General features: G+C 37.5%; 1 protein-coding gene across 1 annotated transcript; it reads left to right on the top strand.

The window, feature by feature from the left end:
- The first annotated feature begins 717 nt into the window (after positions 1–717).
- On the top strand, positions 718–1,311 carry Gpalpp1 (GPALPP motifs containing 1). The gene is given in 3 exon segments (XM_050164397.1): positions 718–1,096; positions 1,099–1,256; positions 1,258–1,311. Coding segments are annotated over 3 exon segments (591 nt in total).
- Positions 1,312–19,859: the final 18,548 nt, after the last annotated feature.

Below are 19,859 nucleotides of genomic sequence, written 5' to 3'. Positions count from 1 at the left end.
CATCCTCTGATCCTCTAAGCTAGGCACAGCTTCTAGTAACTTCAATTAGAAGGTTCTAGGAGGGAAAAGCAGCTGAAGGCCAGGACTCATTAGTCCCAACATCTCCACCCCTATTTTTTTTTTTTTATAAAACAGAAGACCCTCCTGTCTTAGGCCATCTCAGAAGAGTAAACCCTTACCCCTCTTTGGAAGGCCCTCTTTTGTAGAAGTTACCTGTCTACGGAGGAGTCATCATAGTTTGTGCAGTATTGCAACCAAAGCTAGAGTATGTTCAAGTTACTAGCCAAAAGGATCAGAAGGATTTGCTAAGTGACCATATGCTGCATTCTCATGGGTTGTCTGATCTTACACAGAATTCATAAATGAATGCCCATAGCAACAGACATTAAGATTGCCAGCAAGAGGGTCCCCAATCACCACTGGACACAGCCTCTCATTTGGGTTATGGTATTCTACCAACCCTTTGACTAACACAGTTACAATCTGGTGAGCTAATTGTAACATTTCAAGGGCCATTCAAGTAATCATTGAGTTGTTTCACCACATAAGAGGCATTAGCAATATTAACAAATGTCATACAAATCGAATGATAAAAGTGTGAACAAGACATTTGTTGTACTTCCAGCCTTGGCTGCAAAGCTTGGTCTGCTGACGGGGCTGGGTTTAAACTGCGTGTGCAGGTTGACTTGTACAGTAAGTGCCTGGGCATTGCAGTAAATGGCTAGGGACCTGATCCGGCCAGCACTGCCGCCAGGCTTCAAGGTGCACGCAACAGCTGAGGATGAGGAGCAGGACCCGAGCCAGGTTGCAGGGCCAGCTCTGCCCCCTAACTACAGAAGCAGCATCTCAGACTCCTCAGACAGCGACGAGGACAGCAGTTCTTTGTCTGAAGAAGGAAATCGAGAGTCTGAAGAAGATGACAATGGTGCAACTGCCAGAAAACAGAGGCGAAATCAAGATAGAGATGACGACGATGATGGATTTTTTGGACCAGCCCTTCCGCCTGGATTTAAGAGGCAGGATGACTCTCCTCCAAGGCCTATCATAGGTCCTGCCTTGCCACCTGGTTTCATTAAGTCTTCACAGAAAAGTGACAAGTCAGAGAGGATCCAAGACAAGTGTCGTCATCTTAGACACTAATAACCATTAAAGGCATGGTCAACTCAGAGGAAGCAGAGAGCAGTGAGGATGAGGATATTGTTGGACCAATGCCTGCAAAAGGACCAGTTAACTATAACGTGACAACAGAGTTTGAAAAAAAGGGCCCAGAGAATGAAGGAAAAATTGACCAAAGGAGATAATGATTCCTGAAACCAATCACAAGAGAGTCTGGATAAGGGACTGCCCATGCAAGGTTTTTATCTGCCACCACAGGCTCAGGGCAGAATGAGGACCAACATGTTAGAACTACTATCTCCCATGGCTTGCATAGACTTGGCCTTCAGCTGCCTGTGATCATAAACAACAGCTTTGGCCATCGAAAGTGTGTATCACTGAGCTGGCTGCTGCTTTTTGTCTTTTGGAGGGAAGGCATAAATACAGTAGCATGGTCTTAAAAGTCTATGCTATGAAGTAAAAAATGGATGCATGCATTTCTCAAAAAATGCCAAGAATTCCATCTCTGAAACACAGGAAATATAAATACTCATATATGCATAATTTTAAAAATATCCTGCCCCCAAACTTATCCAAGCTTTTGCATTTAATCATGATTTAGGCAGTTTTGTTTTGTTTTTTTTTTTTTTAAATTTATTTATTTATTTATTAAACACTTCTGTCTCTTCCCCACCGCCGCCTCCCCTTTCCCTCCCCCTCCCCCAACCAAGTCCCCCTCCCTCGTCAGCCCAAAAAGCAATCAGTGTTTTGTTTTTAACCTACTCTATGTAAGACTCTTTAAGACTGAAACAAAGAGACTAGACTTTTTTAAAAAATATGTTATTTACCAAGAATTTTATACCGATATTCTAGAGTTAATCTAGTTTCCAATAATTACCAAACACTTGACCATGCACATAAAAACACAAAACTTTTAAATTGAAAAACACCTTGACATTCATGTGATCCAATGTATCCACTCTACTCTTAGGGAATGAAAGCTCAGGTAGTGAAAATACTCGGCAAGCGTTATTGATTTTTAGAATAGGAGAGTCAGAATTCTTGACTTTTTGATGTTTTACAAAAACAACACTAGACAATCATCTTCAAATACGTATTTACTTTAGAAGATGTCCTTGAAGACTCTTGAGATATAATTCTTACACTAGCTTAATATTACGAAGTTTAGAAGCAGAGAGCATAATGACCCTTAAGTGACTCCCAATGTGTATTAGTTGAAGACGCAACTACATCCAGAGTTAAGCAAATGGAGTAGATTTCAGGTCCGTCATAGAGCACGTGTTTAGCATTGCTGTGAAGGGACATCATGACCAGGGTAACTCTTATAAAGAGAACATTTAATTAGGGTGACTTACTTATGGTTTCAGAGGTCCAGTCCATTACCATCATTATGGGGAACATGGAAGCATGCCAGCAGACGTGATGCTAGAGAAATAGCCAACCGTCCTACATCTTGCAGGGAACAAGAAGTCAACTGACTGTCACACTGAGGCAAGCTTGAGCAAAAGAGACCTCAAAGCCCACTCTCCACAGAGAGACACTTTCTCCAACAAAGCCACACGTCCTAATAGTGCTCCCCCCTTTGGGGGCCATTTTCTTTCAAACCACCACAGCATATATGAGGCTCTGAGTTCTATCCATATTACCAAACACAAAAACATAAGTAAGAAGCAAGGTAAGTGAAAAGAAAGTTAAGCTGCCATTTGTAAAGTAATGCCACAAATGTGTTTCCAAAGCTTTTTTAAAGTGCATATTGTATATTATGGGGATATGGAAAAGCCGCGAGTGAATGTATACAAGGCAAATGAAGTCCTGAGTTTAAAAAACTGTACTGTTAGGCGTGGGCATGGCTATGACCAGGACTAATGTTTCAGACACATGGAAACTTGGTAAAAACCTTACCCAAAGTGAAGCATAGAGGATGACAAAGCCTTCCTCTCACCTAAGTGCAAATGTTGACAGTATATACGAGTACGAGTGTTTATGAAGCATGGAGCAGTTATAAAAAATCTAGCAACTTCAGCTTCCTCCTGGGAATTTTCAGTCTGAGACTGCTCTCTACTATAGAGACTAGCTTGCCGCTCACCCAGTGCTGTCCATAATAAATATGCTTAGGTTCTGGGTTGCTACATAGTTAGTGCTACTCCATCAGAGTGCACACAAACCACCTGATCGCAGGTTTTCCGTACATGTGTCTGTGGGACTGTCCTTCCCTCTTTCCTCACTGTCCCAGGCAGGTTTCTACTACTAAGCCAAGCATAATGCTGCAGCATATGATTCACCTCTTCAAAGCAGAAAACATTATTTATAGTGGGTTTATAGTTATGAAGTCATTGCCATAATCTAATTTTAGAACATTTTCATAGCCTACATAGGAACATTTTACGCATTAGCAGTCACTCCTCATTCCCTGTTTTTCCAGTACTAATGACTTCAACCATTAATCTACTTTTTTATCTCTACACATTTGTCTATTCTGTCATAGATAACTGAATGAGGATCTGTGGGTGAGTGTGAATGTGTGTGTATGTGGAGGATATTCAAAGCTACTTCCTTTTAGGCTATTGAACTAGGGATAGTAGGGAAGAGTGAAATACTACATTATCAATCAAATGCCATCCTAGAATATGTGGCTCTAGAGCCAGGCAAAAAAGACACTCAAACTACCAAAGACAATTAAGGTAAGGGTCATTGTACATGTACACATAGTGAAGGAGCCTTAGAGGTACCTGGGAGAGGGTAAAGAATTGGCTTTAGAAAGATTAGTATAGGAATAAAAGTAAAAGTAGATATTGAGATAACTGAAGTAGCAGGAACCTAAAAGTGTTAGTAAAGACCTAAAAGATAAAAAAAGAAAATCACTTTGGAAGAGAAAATTTGTTTTAATATTCATCTTCCTTTATTGAAGGTCTTTGTAGAAGTACTTTACTTTAAAATGATCTTTAATCCTTAGGGTTCTGTACAGTATAGCACCAGTAATTAAGAACACTGTTTTGTAGTCTTGATGTTTTTTTTTTCAACTTAAGGAAGAGTTTATCTCTGATTATGGTTCAAGGGTTATGGTAGTTTGAACAAGAATAACCCTAGTCAGCTGGCAGACATGTTTGGCTAAGGATTAGGAGGTGTAGCTTTATGGGAGGAGATATGTCACAGGGGATGATGGGCTTGAAGTTTCAAAAGACTCACACCAGCCCCCTCCTGCTTTGCCTGCTACTTGTGGATCAGATATGAGCTCTCAACTACTGCTTCAGTGCCATGCCTGCCTGCATGCTGTCATGCACCCCACCATGATGGACTCATCCTCTGAAACTGTAAGCAAGCCCACAATTAAATGCTTTCTTTTTTTTTAACCCAGGTATTTCAAAGGATAAATGCTTTCTTTTATGTTTCTTTTATAAGTCATGGTGTCTCTTCACAGCAATAGAAAAATAACTAAAACAAGGATAGTGTCCATTAATTGGTGGGAGGCACTTTGGGCATTTGGTCACAATTCATCCAGTCAGGAGGCAGACAGTGACAATGCTTCTTCCCAAATCACTTTCGCCATTTAATGTAGTTCAGGCCCCCAACCTATAGAGTGGTACTGCATCCAATTAGGGTAAGCCTTCCCACATCAACTAAAGAACCTCTCACAACCAAGCCCAGAAGCATGTCTCTTAGGTAGTTCTAGATTTTATCAAGTTGATAACATTAATCACACATGGTTTATACTGTGCTGGTGAGTTGAACCGAGGGCTTCATGCTTGCTAGAAAAGCACTGTAACAACTGAGCTCATGCCAAGGTTCCCTGTTGAGAATCTTTTTATCAAGCTTAGTGGGGATACTATGGCTGTTATTTAATAAAATATAATGGTTTATAAATGGGTCATCTTTCAAAGGCACAGAAGGAATCACAGTGATATTTTTCTCACTCTGTTTCCCAGTTACTTATTTCATATCTTTAAAGATCACCACTATTGACAGAAGTTTCCGTACTGCATAGTCCCAAAGTCATTCAGTCCCAAGTAAACACACAGGGATTTATACTATAAATTGTTTGATCTATTGTTCATGCTAGTTTTAATGCCTCTTACATCTTAAATTAGCCCATAGTCATTATGTATGTTTAGCCATGTGGCTTGATATCTTTTCTCAGCAAGGCATTCTTATCTTACTTCCTCTGCATCTGGCTGATGACTATGTCTCTGCCTTTCTGGCTACTGGCTAATCATCATTTTATTAAACTAATATGAGTGACAAATATTTACTGTGTTCAAGAGCATTCTGCCACAGCATTTCTCTGTTTTTTTTTTTTTTCAAAATAAGAACTCTGAATCTAATCTCCTTTGTTTAGCTTTTTTCCTAACCATTATCCATAAAACTTGTAAGCAATACTCAAAACAAAGACAAACATCCATAATCCATTTTTGGACATAGATTTTTAGGCTACTTCCTGCTAATTAGGAGTGCTGATAATTTTATGGGGATTCAAAGAAAACTTATGATTATCCAAGTCCTGACTAGAGTATTCCATGAGGCTGAATTACCTCAGCCAGCAGTCTTAAAGCTGTTCTAGATATAGAACTCAGAGAAAACTGCAACAAAGATGCTCTAAAACATTGGATCATCTATGTCATCTGTTTCTATTGGTGATTTTTTTTGGGGGGGAGGTTCTTCCTTGATCAAACCTTATTTTTCTAAGCCAGAATGAATCCACAACCTCTTATTTCCCATGGAAGCAAAATCAGAACCTCTTCTCCAAAGTAAAGTATTTTTTGACTTAAATTTTGAAGTCAAAGCATTTTCAAAATATATAGGTTGGATTAATCCAACAGCATTCATAATCAAATGTCTTTTAGCAGCTGTTACTCCTCCCTCAGCAGTCAAACAATTCAAAGATAACACAATAACATACAGTCTCCAGATTCTGTGTGTATTTTCCATCTTTATATGCATTTTTAAGAATATATTTCTTTTATTTTTGTTTCTTGATTTTTGGTTTTTTTGAGGCAGGGTTTTTTCTGTGTATCTTTGACTGTCTTAGAACTCATTCTGTAGAATAGGCTGGCCTTGAACTCATAGAAATCTGCCTTTCTCTGCCTTCCAACAATTAAAACTAATTAAGACTAATATTTTTAAAAAGGCAAAAAGCTAAACAAAAGAAATTATATTCAAGGTTCTTCTTTTGAAAAGAAAAAAATGGGATATTAGTTATGATAAGATAAAAGGTAGATTATTGAATCTACTCCAAAAAGAAAAAAGAGATGATATAGATATAAGATAAAAAGGTCAATTATTGAATCTACTTTTGAAAAGCAACTACTAGTTTTAAATATTTTACAGTGGAATGGGCTTCTCTATATTCTGTACAAATTTTGTTTATTGATACAAATTTGAGATTAGTTTTCTTAAAACATACTGTATATACATTTCTAATCTTGTACCTATACAGCTCATTTAACAACACAATCCAAATTTCTAGTCCTTGAAATTTATTGACAACTGTTTAGAAAAATAAGTAAATGTAAGTTAGTCACCTATTATAATCGAACTTGTAGTCACATTAGGCATGTTTTCAAGATCCAACAAAGATGTATTTTAGATAGACAGATTATCTTCAAACACTTCAGAGATCTACAGAATATGGCCTTTAAGATGTTTTAATAATATAAGTTCATTTTTATGACAATGAGGCATATCTACTTCTGGCAGCACCATTCTACTTCAGAGAAGAAATGGACATGAAAGAAACTACAGATGGAGTTTACTTTCTTTATGTCATAAGTAAGCCACCAGACAAGAAAATGTCCTTGCCTTGACTGCTGAGAGTATGCTGTCCTAATTGGACAAGCAAGACACAAAACAAAGTGACTACCAAACAGTATCAAGACGAGGAGGGATAGCCCTTCAGAATACCTTGCTTCCCAGAAGTCTGTCAGATATTGCAGAGGAACTTTGGGTGTCTGTCTAGGCAGCTAGGTATTTTCTATCCTTTCTCACATTTTTTTGCAAGTCACTTGCTTGTACTTCTTGCTCACTCAGTATTATTTCCTTCTTGGATCTCTGAGGGAGTTGAACACTAGATAATTATAGTTATAATTTTCCTTGTTTATCCAACACAGAAAGCAAGTTATGATAGAAATTACACTAGGTACAAGACTTTGGACTCACCAAGATAGGATAGATATGGAGTATTTTCTCTGAATTTGTCAAATGCAAATGGACTAGACATTGTTGATATATTTATTTTGTGTATATTTTGTATATAGTCATTGTACTTACTATATATAGTTTTTCTTATATTAGTTACAATCTTTTTATTTTAGACAAAAAGGGGAAATGTAGTGATATTTAATTTGTATTTCTAGCAAATAAAGTGTGCCTGAAGATCAGAGAGTAAAACAGCCACAGTGGTCAGTCTTACAGACAAGGCAGTGGTGACACATACCTTTAAACTGGTAGCCACATTAGTTTGCAATAGAAACTAGGTGGTGATGGTACACTGCCTTTAATTCCAGCACTTGAGGGGAATATAAAATGGGATGATACAGGTCTCAACTCAGTCTAATTCTGAGGATTCCATTTAAGACTAAGGTAGAGGTACGAGCTAGTGCCTGGCTCTTTTGCTTTTCTGACCGTCTGGTTAAGCCCTAATGTCTTTCTCTGCGTTCTTATTAGTCATGCTACATACATACATACATACATACATACATACATACATTTTCCTCTCTTCTTCCAGAAGTACTTATTGCCTATATAAGCTTATCCTATAACTATGTCATATCAACACTTTACATGGAACTATGTCCTATCAACCACAATTTCAGTCACTATGTGACAGAAATTCCTTTAAAATTTTAAGAGAATATATTATATATTAAGTGTTCTTATCACAGGAAACTCTGAAAAAGAGGAAACTGTTGAAAATATTGAATATGTTTATACATAAGTATCACTTAATATAAGTTAAGTATGGATAGCTTTTACATGTGAATTATGCTTAATAATTTAAAAATAACAATTCATCAATGTAGGAACAGAATGTATAAACTGTATAAAATAGATCATGAGTAAACAAAGCTAACGAAATTTTATAGTTTAGATTATATCATTACTAGTTTTTTAGTGCATACACTTCTAGAAAAGTATGTATCTATAGCTATTCCTCTGTGTGTGTGTAGTGTGTATTAAATTGTATACAGGTGCACATGCATGTGTGTGCACATGTGTGTGCTAGGCAGAGGTTCATTTCAGGTGTTTTTTCTCAGTAGCTGTCTACCTTGTTTTTGACACAGGATCTCTCACTGGACCAAAGCTCTATGAGTAGGCTAGACATGTTGGCCAGAAAAGCCAGTGATCTGCTATGTCTCCCATTCTAGCGCTAGGATTACAAGCATATCACCACACTTTACTATTCCACATGGGTTCTGTGGACTGATCTCAGGACCTCATACTTCCAGGAAAGCAACTACTGACAAAACAATTTCCCCCATTCTTATAATATTTTACCAAAATCAGATTGTAACAGCCTTTCTTTGGACACCACCTTTTAAATCATGACATGAAGGCTTATTATTCACTATGAATGTTTGACCTTTGCTTAGGCTTGTTTCTAGATAACTTTTTATCTTTAATTTAAATTAACCCTTTTCTAGTAATCTATGTGCTGCCCCAGAGCAAGTTTACCTCATCTTTGTACTGCCGATCCTGCTTTCCTGCTTCTCTGGCCCCTGACTGGCTGGCTGCTGGCTGGATCATCCCCCCCCCCCCTTAGCTATTGGTCATTCAGCTTATTATTAGACCAATCAGTTGCCTTAGGTGAAATAGCAACACAGTTTTTATATAGCCACACTGATGACTATCTTGAATATCACCATAGAAACTTTGTCCGGCGATGGATGGAGATAGAGACAGAGACCCACACTGGAGCACTGGACTGAGCTCCCAAGGTCCAGTTGAGAAGAGCAGAAGGAGGGAGAATATGAGCAAAGAAGTCAGAACCGCGAGGGGTTGGTCCACCCACTGAGACAGTGTGACTGATCTAATGGGAGCTCACCAAGGCCAGCTGAACTGGGACTGAACAAGCATGTGACCAAACCAGACTCTCTGAATGTGACATACAATTGTGGCTGACTGAGAAGCCAATGATAATAACACTGGGATTTGTTTCTACTGCATGTAGTGGCTTTTGGGATCCTAGTCTGTTTGGATGCTCACTTTCCTAGACCTGGATGGAGGGGGGAGGACCTTGGACTTCCCACAGGGCAGGGAACCCTGACTTCTCTTTGGACTGGAGAGGTAGGGGGAGGAGGAGTGGGGAAGCAGGAGGAAAATGGGAGAAGGGGAGAAGGTGGAAATTTTGAATGGTATTATTTACAAAGCAATAAAAATTAAAAAAATAACGCATAAACAAAAGCAACACACCTATACATAGTTAAGCAAATTTAGCATAAGCAGAGCAACACACCTTTACATAGTTAAACAAATACAGCCTAACACATTTGTACATAGTTAAACAAATTTCATTCCAAAATACTAATTAGATCACACTGGAGAAGTTACTGGGTAGCTTACTCCTTTCTTTTAACAATATCTGTTTTTACATGCCAATACATTGCTCTCCAGAGGTTGCATTATATCCTGAGACCCATGCCTCTGTGACAAGAAAGTAGACAAATAAAAGCATTGTTGACAGGTGCCTCCTTAGCATTACACAACACATGTCTCATAATCTAAAAGCATTATTGGATGCAAATGAGGAACTCTCACAGGGCCCCAATCATGGATGAAGCACTACAAGCAACTAATGACTTTTGAAAGAGGGGAAATAGTCTTCCTCAGGAAAAAGCCCACCGATTGATTATCTAATAAGAAGTAGACAGCCTAAAAGACAGATACATACAAGCAGCTCTAAGCAGATTCAGCAGGTTCTATTTATTTATTTATTTAATCATAGATTATAACAATAATAATGAAAGTGTTAGAGGCCATGAATTTGAGGAGAAGTTGGATGGAATGGGAGAGTTTGAAGGTAGGAGAAGTGGGGAATAAAGCAAAGCGAGAAAATAAAAAGAATATTTTGGCAAAAATAGAATGCTAGCATCACAATTGGAAGCTTTTGAGGCACTTAAAAAATAATCGTATTTACTACCACACAAAAATAACTTAGCTCAGCGAAGTTACTTTACATGTGGTCTCCTAACTAGATCTCTCATTTCTCAGCCTTGTGGAGCAGGTATTCAGACATTTATGATAGTTGTGGCATAGTGCCTTATGAGGTCAGAGGAAAACTCCCAGAAGTCACGTCTTTCCTGGGTTCTGGGCCACCAGTTTTGGCAGCAAGTGCCTTCATCCACGGAGCCAAGCTGGCAGCAGATTGACCCCCCACACCTCAGCTCCATGATTTGATAATCCTGCCTGTTCCTGTCCACTGGAGCCATTTGCTCACAGATTTCTGTACTCATATTAATTTATCTGTCTGTTTCATCTAAAATCTCTCTTGCCACACTTCTTCAAAGCCCATTTTCTACCTCTGAGATGCGCCTATAGGTCCCTTTCTTTTTATTTTGAGATAGGGCCTCACTAAGTTTCCCAGGTTAAACTTGAAATCAGTCTGTAACCCAAACTAGTCTGCAACTTTCAATTTTGCTACCTCAGCTTCCCAAATAGCTGAGACCATGTCCTGATATCCCTAAATGAATGTTCTTCCTAAGGAAAAGTGGGTTGTCTTGTAGTAAAGTAAACATTTTCTTCTTCTTCTCATTTCTTTGGAGAATAAAAGTAGAAATAACCAAAAACTTCAGTTATTTTCCAGTAGTATATGACAGATATTATTTCCACAAAGTCTACAAGAAGTTTTTACTTACAAATGTTAATGGGCTAATATCTTGCCAATAAATGCATTAACTGTATGAGTCCTAAATAGTTTCCTTCTAATTTTAGGTGGTTAAAGTAGCAAAAATGTGTCACATTTCTCAGAAATGAACCTATTTTCTAAATTGAAGCATTCTATAAAACCTATAAACAATATTTAAAAATCAGGTCATTTAGAGAACTGTAGCACTAAAGTTTCCTTTGAAAGGTAATATTGGCATATCATTCAAGATATGCCTTAGTACTCACTATGTAGCATGGAGAATTTTATCACTTCCTGAAACTTCATTTGTAAAGTGGATCTACTAATAAGAAGGAAATGAGTAACTTCTGGGGGAAAATGTAACTCAGTGACTTTTTCTTAATACTATTAACTGAAGTTTCAATAATGCTTGATACATGCTTCTAAATACCTGACATACATTGACTCATTTCATAATCATAACAGATATATGGGAATATATTATTATTACTGCATCTGCTTGATACCAAAAAGTAAACTGAGGCCAAGAGAAAGTATGTGACTTACCCATGTGATAGATACTGTTGGTATGTAATAGAAGCAATCTTAGAAGCCAGGACGTCTGGCTTCAGGATCAGTTTGCTTAGTTGTTCCACTCCAAAGTTGTGGTAGCTCTCTTTTGCCTCTTCCTTTTCCTTTTCTATGACTATCTTTCTATCAGCTTACAGGCTATTTTGTGATTCAGAAATTACTTAGACAACTCTTGTACTGTACCTATATGAGTTGAGCAAAGGTCGTTGCCCTCATGAAACACTACCTTAAACCTCAACTGGGCTTTGTTCTATTGAATAATATTTTTTTCTTTCATGATATAAAATTGGGCACATTCCTTTTTGAATATAATACAAGTGCTATGATTTCAAATGTACAGTTGTTCTGTTGTGTTGAGAAGACAGGTTCCTTGCTATTATGCTCTACACTCCTTTTTCCCCTCTTCACAATCATCTCTGAACCCTGGTAGAAGGGGGTATGGTATAGATGTCCTATTTAGGACTGAGAATTCCACAGTCCCTCATTCTCTGTACCTTGTTAATTGTTTTCACTGAAGACTGCACATAATAAGTCATAGAACATGAAAAAATCAAGCTGGTATTCACCCGCAAGCTTCATTCCCACTGACTTGTTTTCATAGTTTTGGAAGGTGCTATGCACACAAACGCAGAAGAAAAGTAATAATCAGTCTCATCCAGCTATGAACCCTGTCAACTGCAACAGCGTCTAGCTTGGCAAGACATGCTTACTGATGGAATAGTGGCATGAACAATTGGAAAAACAAACCACTTTCTGTTTGCTTTAAATTCTCTTCCAGGAGATGAAACCCATAACTGTCACCAATGACAAGCTATGAACCTATGACTAGGCAGATCATAAGTCTTAGGAGAAAACTACTATTATTTTGCTAAATGGATATAGAATTAAATCAACTCCTAATGATTTATTGCTATACTCATATATTGATGTATCTCTTAGCCTTCATCAGAGAAACTTCTAATTGCAGTAGATGGTGATTATCACAACTTGTCAATGTCCACAGAAATTGGCCATTTTCATGTAAAGATATTATAATAGTCCAAAGGTGTCTTTATGAGTATAAAATGTATACCATCAATAGAATGACAAATTCAGAAGGACCATTATAAAATTCTTAATAATATTACCCTTGATCTTATGTTTAATAAAGGAATTCCCAGGGATGTTGGATTATCAGTACACAGATGAGATGCACAATATATATTGTCCTTGTTCCTTCCAGTTCTCTTTGCACAATAGTATTTGAGATATTGGTATTGATAAGAACAGAATACTTCTATTTGTGTGAGTGATGAAAGGTAATTTATGGGCTTGTAGTGATGTTTGTAAATGGGCCTCTGTATTTGTTTTTAAAACTGACAGTGCATAATGTAAAAAATAAGCACTTAAATACAAAAATAAAAGGAGAATTCTTAAATGTTAATTTTACTTTAGTTAGATTAACTTTAAGTAGCTAATTATGAAAATCCCTCACATGTTGACAGAAAAGCCATCAAAGAAAATTTTGAAAAAGGCTTATCTTTTAATGCCTTTTATTTGACTTCCCTCTGATTCTCACATGAGAGTATCCCCATTTCCATTTAAACTTGGCTCTACAAGTTAAAGTAGAAAATACTAAGGAACATACGAGGGAAGTTATTGCCTAAATCAGATCAGTAAACAAGTAATTGGATTGGAGAAAAGAGGTTGTAGGGAAGTAAATAGAAGGCTTTGAAGGGAACGCTAAAAAAATTGCAAAAGCAAAGAGGCATGTGTCGGGGACCAGCCTCAACAAAAACACTTCTTGCCAGGGTAGGAGCTTGGGGATCAGAAAAACAAGTGAAGACTACAAAGACATGAATAAAATAATAAACCAGAAACATAAGATAGTACTGGGAGGGAGTTCTGGTGAATACTGAAATTGCCCATATTTAATTTTCCATACATTTTAATACCCAATAACAAAAGGGAGAAGAAGGCAATGAAAGGCTTCTTTAACATGGTACAAAGGACAACACAAACAGTTAATTGCTTCAACACTTTGATACATCAGGTCATTAGCATTCTGTTGTTTAGGCAGTGAAGCCACATTAGACAAAGTATCCAGAAGACAGCTACTCCCCAGGTAACCTCCTATTATAAAAGAAGGAGCAGAAGTATGTTTGCATATCCTGACCATCTGTCAGGGTGGAGTGGATCTACTTGTATGGGCCATCTTAATGTCCAAAGAACCAAGTAACCACATTCTGGGTCAGGTTGTGTGGCCCTGGTTGCTGTCAATAATTTTTAGCAACTTTCAAACTCACTGACCATCACACAAGTTAGAAATAGGCTAACATTTTTGGGTCTTCACAGGCATGACACATTATCTTCTTATTAGAAGATATAGTACCAAATGCAATATTAAATACTGCCATAATTTTAAATACAAATATTCACAATAGCAAGAATATAACAAAGAACAATATATTACTTAAAGTTCTGGATTGGTAGGTAGAGTATAATAGAGATGAGTAAGAGGCTGGGACAATAGGTGAAAAGAGTTGCATTTGATGGAACCTTCAAAATACTAAAGAACCACTTAAGCTCTAGGAATAAAAACACAGCAGTGGGTCCCTTAATCTTGAAAGATCTGTCATTTCACATTTCAAGCATTTACTTTAACTATGGCCATTACCTGGGGCGACATCTACTTCCAATCTTTCTTCAGAAAGGCTTCTTCTCAAGGGGTAAAGGCATAGAGTTATCCTTTTATATATTTTAAGTGGGCACATGGAATCTTCACCACACTAACCTATAGGCAAAGATTTCCTTTTTGCTATGGTCTTTGGTATGAGCATGGTCAAGCTTTACAAGTTCTTGTATACAACCTAGAGTTCAAATATTATGATGTCTGTCTTCATACCTTATTCAGACATCTCTTCCCTTTGTTATCCTTGGAAGAAGAACTGTTGTTCCTGCTTTAAAAGCAATCATCTTGTCCTCCTTGCTCATCAAAAACAATTCATTCCACACTGCTGTTTGCTCCATGAATAATGTGTATTTAATAAATTGTCCCTTTCTTCAGAATGATGGAAACACATTCTCCAGAAGTCAACAGTTTTGGGTCAGGAACTGTGTTAACATGGAGTGGAGCAAAGCCCATGAGGAATGAACATTTTGTTATGACTTTCCACCTCGTTCCTTTCCAATCCCCCTGGCTCTTGACACAGAAGATAATTTGTTTCCAAAGGCAGTTTTAAAAAGAGTGAACCCTCTCTAATGTATTTAGTTTTTCTTGTGCCAATATCCTACTAGTTAGACAGAAACTCCCAGTAAGTGGTTGATTACGTTCAAGCAAATACACAGCTGAGCAATTAAGTGCATTCACGTGCACCTGAGCAGACCTGCGACGGTAGGATTATCTCAAAGAAATAATTACGGCTGCTCTAGCTTGCCTTTCTGTGGTTTGGGAAACATTGGCTCTTGAAATTGGCTTTAGGTCAAGTGGGCTGCTGCCTGATTGTTTCTGACTGAGAACTATTTAGATGTCTTGTTTTCTTTTGTGTTTTGAATGGTTTACATTAAATGCCAGGCCAATCTTTTGCAAAAGATATGTTATCCAGCTGAGAACCAGGATCCTGATGCTCAATATGAACGTGGTAAATGAGGCGATGTATGTGTGTAATATGTATTTTAATCTTCAAAGTATTGTCTCCAGGCATTTCTTTGGGAAATATCACAGTCCATTGGAAAATGTCTGGAAAGCAGCAGTTTCCAACTCTTTGTCTAATTAGCTAGGTAACCTTAAGTATCCTACTCACTCCCCATGGCCTCTCTTTCCCTAAACCTACTTCATAGGGTTGTTGTGAGATTTCAATGAACAATGTCCACGAAAGTTATTTCTGTGGGGGCTGCTAACATGGTGGAAATTATGTAACTCCAAACAAACGTATTGAGTTTATGTCTTGACTGTGTGATAAAAGTACTGATAGTTCAACAGGAATAATTTGTTCGCCTGAAAATTTTTGCTCTGTAGGAGTGAGATGAGATGAGCCAAGGTCAGGTACCAGAATAATAGCTCTACCTTACATAACAAGAAAATGGAGGCGTGGGAAGGAAGACGACCATTTCCTGAGTGCATGAGTGCCCACCACTTGCATTCTTACTTCACTGAATTCCCAACATGACTCATCAATTTATCTAGGTGAGGAATACCTTCCCCTGGATTATTATAGGAAGATACAGAAAATCAGCATACACTGAAAATAATTTTGGTTCCAGGAGGCAGATGTGGCCAGAGAAAGAGAACTACTTTAACATTAGGTATATACACAGAAGAATTGTGCAATCTGAATGTCAACGGCTAAAACTTCAAAAAAATAGCATCATGCTACAAGCAATAATAGTGCTAAACAATGGCAAAATGGAGACAAACTGCGTGGGATAAAGATGAAGATAAGTAGAAAATTGCTCTTAAAGTAGTTATTAATAAGGTTCATAATTTCTGCTCAGGAGTTGTGTTAGTTTTTTTTCTCATCACTGGGACAAAATACCTGATAGAAAACAGGGAAGAAGGGGTTGTTTTGGCTTGTGGATTAAGATGGGATGCAATCATTGACAGTGGAGAAGTCCTGGTGGCATAAATGAGAGGGGATTGGTATCTGAGTGCCTATCACACGTGTTCTTACCTCCCAGGCCTGCACCCCTCAAGCATGATTCACCATTTTATGTGTGTGGGAAATACCCTTCCCTGGCTTCTTGTTGCATTCAGAGTCAGGAAACAAAGGGGAATGAATGCTGGAGTCCTGCTGGTTTCCTCCCTTTATCACTTTGTATTTTTATTTTTTGTTAATATTTTTTATTTCTTCTTTGGTAATTTCACATGTGTACACAATGTATTTTGATCATATCCATCCACTATTTTATCTTCCCACACTCTCAGACAACATAAACCATTCCCATTTTCATGTTCTCTTTATTTATTTATTTTTTCTTTTTAAATATCTCACGGAATACATTTAGGACTATTTATATGAACACTGAAGGAAAGAGAGCAAGAAAAAGCATTAAGAGTTCAAGGATGGGGAGGAGTGCTGGGAAATGTTGTCTTCTGGAAATGACATGGCTGTCTCACTCATGAACTCGTAACAGCTATGGTTACCTACACATGCATAGGAATTGGAAGCTTGAATCTGCCTATGAGAATAAACACACAGTATCTGTCTTTTTGAGCCTGGGTTGCCTCCTTAATGCAGTATTTTCCAATTACATTTTATTATTAGCTTTGCTTTTCTTTGAACTCTGTCTTTAGAGAGTTCTTGCTGTCAAAACCATCCTCTCGATTCTTGTGTGCTTTGTGTAAACCCTAGTTTAAGGTTTTTGTATTTCCTTATATTTCATTGGTGTTCTTTCCTTCACTTGAAGATTGGGAAATTGGAAGTAGGGTTGTTACAGATGTAATTGGTTAAGCTAAGATCACTCTAGAGTGCAACAGAGACAAGATGATGGTACTCGGGTGGTAGATCCTTGCAGGCTCCATGCATGCTGCCTCAGTCTCTGTGAGCCCTGTTTACTTGACACAGTGAGTCACATTCTCCTGGTGTCCTCCATTCCCTCTGCCTCCTACAGTCTTTCTTCCATCTCTTCCAGGCAGTTCCGCAATTTCCAAGGGAAAGAACCCAATGGAGACTTCAATTTAGAGTCAGTCTCAGAATAATTTCTGGCCATGTGCCTCTACACTCATTCCCATCTGCTGTTGGAGGAAGTCTCTCTCATGACAACTGGACAAGGCACCCATCTATGAATTTAGCAGAATTATCATTAGGAATCATTTCATTGATTTTTTTTAAAACCAGTTGTGTTTGATTCTACCCTAGATCTCTGTGCTATCCAGTCTCCAATTATTATATTCCTATTAATAGACACAGTTAATAAACTGGGTGTGAATTAACACATCAGATTTGATTTCAATGAGCTGTAAGAACATATATGAAATATTATATCTCTAAGTTAGGAACAAAGCTGTGCGAATTTATTTATTTACAACCAACTTATGCCAGTTATTCAAGGTAAAATTACTGTACTTATAAACTAGAGAGTTTCTGTAAGAATTATATTGCTACTCCAGCATACAAAGTAGTGCCCTAATCTCACAATGCAGGCTTTTTGTCAGATAAGTCTGTACAGAGAGCAATAAGAAGTAGTACATTAGTAATTCATATTTCCTTTCTCTTAAGAAACTGTTCTTTCATAAACCAAAATAACTGAGGCTGAGGATGACTCTCAGTAGTAGAGTACTTGCCTTGCATAAGGCCCTCAATTCAATCACCAGCACAATGAAACAAGAAATGCATTAAAACAAAATTGCCATCATCTGTTTTAATGTTATATTGTCTTCAGTGTAATACCTTTGTTGATGTGTGAGCTGTATAACTTTTGCTTGATGGTTAATCAGGTAACATATACATTGTCTGTCAACCAAGACAACCACATGATTATTGTCGCTATTATAAATATGATTAATTCTTCCTCTTTTGAAATCAAATGCATTATTCAACAATTTAACAATGTCTGTAATACACAAACACTTCAGGTTTTCCATCCTTGTTAACTAGGCCAATAAATTGACCCATTTCAAAAATCTAAAGCTCAAATTGACAATGGACTGCACTGTTTGCATAATTTATTTCCAAGTGATGATGCATTGCACTCTGCATATTTTACAGCAGAAAAGTACTTTAAGCCTGGTACTGAGAAACTCCTGAATGCTGTATTATCGCTAGACTCACATTACTCTCGTTTTGTTTCATTTCTTCAAGAATACATACAGGAATTATATATAACACACAGGATATTAGGTAATGGAACTAAAACATACAGAACTGGACGAGTCTAGCCTTTAGATTCTTGTAATAAGAGAAGAGGCAAAGTGTTATAAATCCAGAATGATCGAAACTTGCCTGTTTTAAACGAAGTGGAAAGAGAGCACAATAATTTTCTGAGAAGAGATGGATAACTGCTACCCAAGATTAGTGTGGATAAAGTTGCAGTCCATCAGTCTGGAATATTATTATGCCCACTCTGAATTTTTTGTAATCTTAATTTTGAGTACACTGCTTCTTACACAGATATATGTGTTGTCAATATAAATAACAAAGTTATTGTACATGCACTGTGTACCTCATATGTTCTTTAAGAAAATTAGCTTCTATGTAACACTGTACTTGAATAATGTATCCGATGCCCTTTCGATCTACTGTTAATAGTAATGAATATTACTAAGAATATTGGGCAGATAACACATTGCATTATTTTAAAAGTATCAGCCTAGGTGTTTATTGAGCTGAGCTAGTCTTTCAAGATTTTCTCTCTTATTCTATTTCATATCCTCACAATCTGAGGAAAGGTTGGTTCAGTGAAGGAGGGGAGAAGTGGGGACGTGGACACACCTGAAGGAATCCATGAATTTGATAATACTTGTGGCTGGGAGGTCCCAAGGAGGCAGAAACCCACTACAGTACGCGTTCTTTGGTGTTGCATATAAGAGTTTAGAGCAGTTTTTCATGCTAGGGAGCTATAGCTGCAGGCTCCAGAATGACACCTTGTGCTCAATGGTGGCATGGAAGTACAAACGGCTTCAGCACAAACCAAAAGTGAGAGCACTTTAGACAATGGCAAGTGGTTTCCTGGGAGTAGAGTAGCATGTATCCTCAAACTTCCCATGGATGTAGCAACAATTAACATCTGTCCAGAAAAGGTCTTGTGAAGAATATGAAAGTGCAGGTGCACGGCAGTACAAGGCATACAGCCTGTTCTGTAATCCATGTTGCTGTTAGAAAAATTAAACTGCATTCAGCCATAAAGGAGAAGGAAGTTGAGGTAGTTGCAGGAATATGATGGAAATGGAGATCACGTTGAATATAAGCTAGATGCAGAAAGACAAAGACAAATGTTTTCTCTCATATGCAAAATCTAGATTTAGGCATATAGGCTTGGGGGATGGTGTATAAGTGTAGAAAGCAGACCATGCTAAAGGGAGTAAGAGGAAAAAACAAGAGAAGGCAGTAGACTAGTGGTAGATAGATGATAGACGATAGATAGATAGATAGATAGATAGATAGATAGATAGATACAAGATAGATAGATAGATAGATAAATGGATAGATATAAATAGATGATATATATATAAATAGACGTAGATGGATAGATGAAAGATGCACGCATACAAATCTATATAGATACATAGAGAGATGATTGATAGGCAGATAGATGATAGGTAGGTATAGATAGATAGATAGATAGATAGATAGATAGATAGATAGATAGATACGACAGATTAGGCAGGAATAATGGAGCAATTTGGTGTGATTGGGAGCAG

Source organism: Alexandromys fortis, unplaced genomic scaffold (assembly GCF_014885135.2).
Source record: "Alexandromys fortis isolate MF-2015 unplaced genomic scaffold, M_Fortis_MF-2015_v1.1 scaffold_147, whole genome shotgun sequence".
NCBI classification, from domain to species: Eukaryota; Metazoa; Chordata; class Mammalia; order Rodentia; family Cricetidae; genus Alexandromys; species Alexandromys fortis.
Note: the sequence above shows the minus strand (reverse complement) of the source record. Positions and strands in the feature narration are given on the sequence as shown.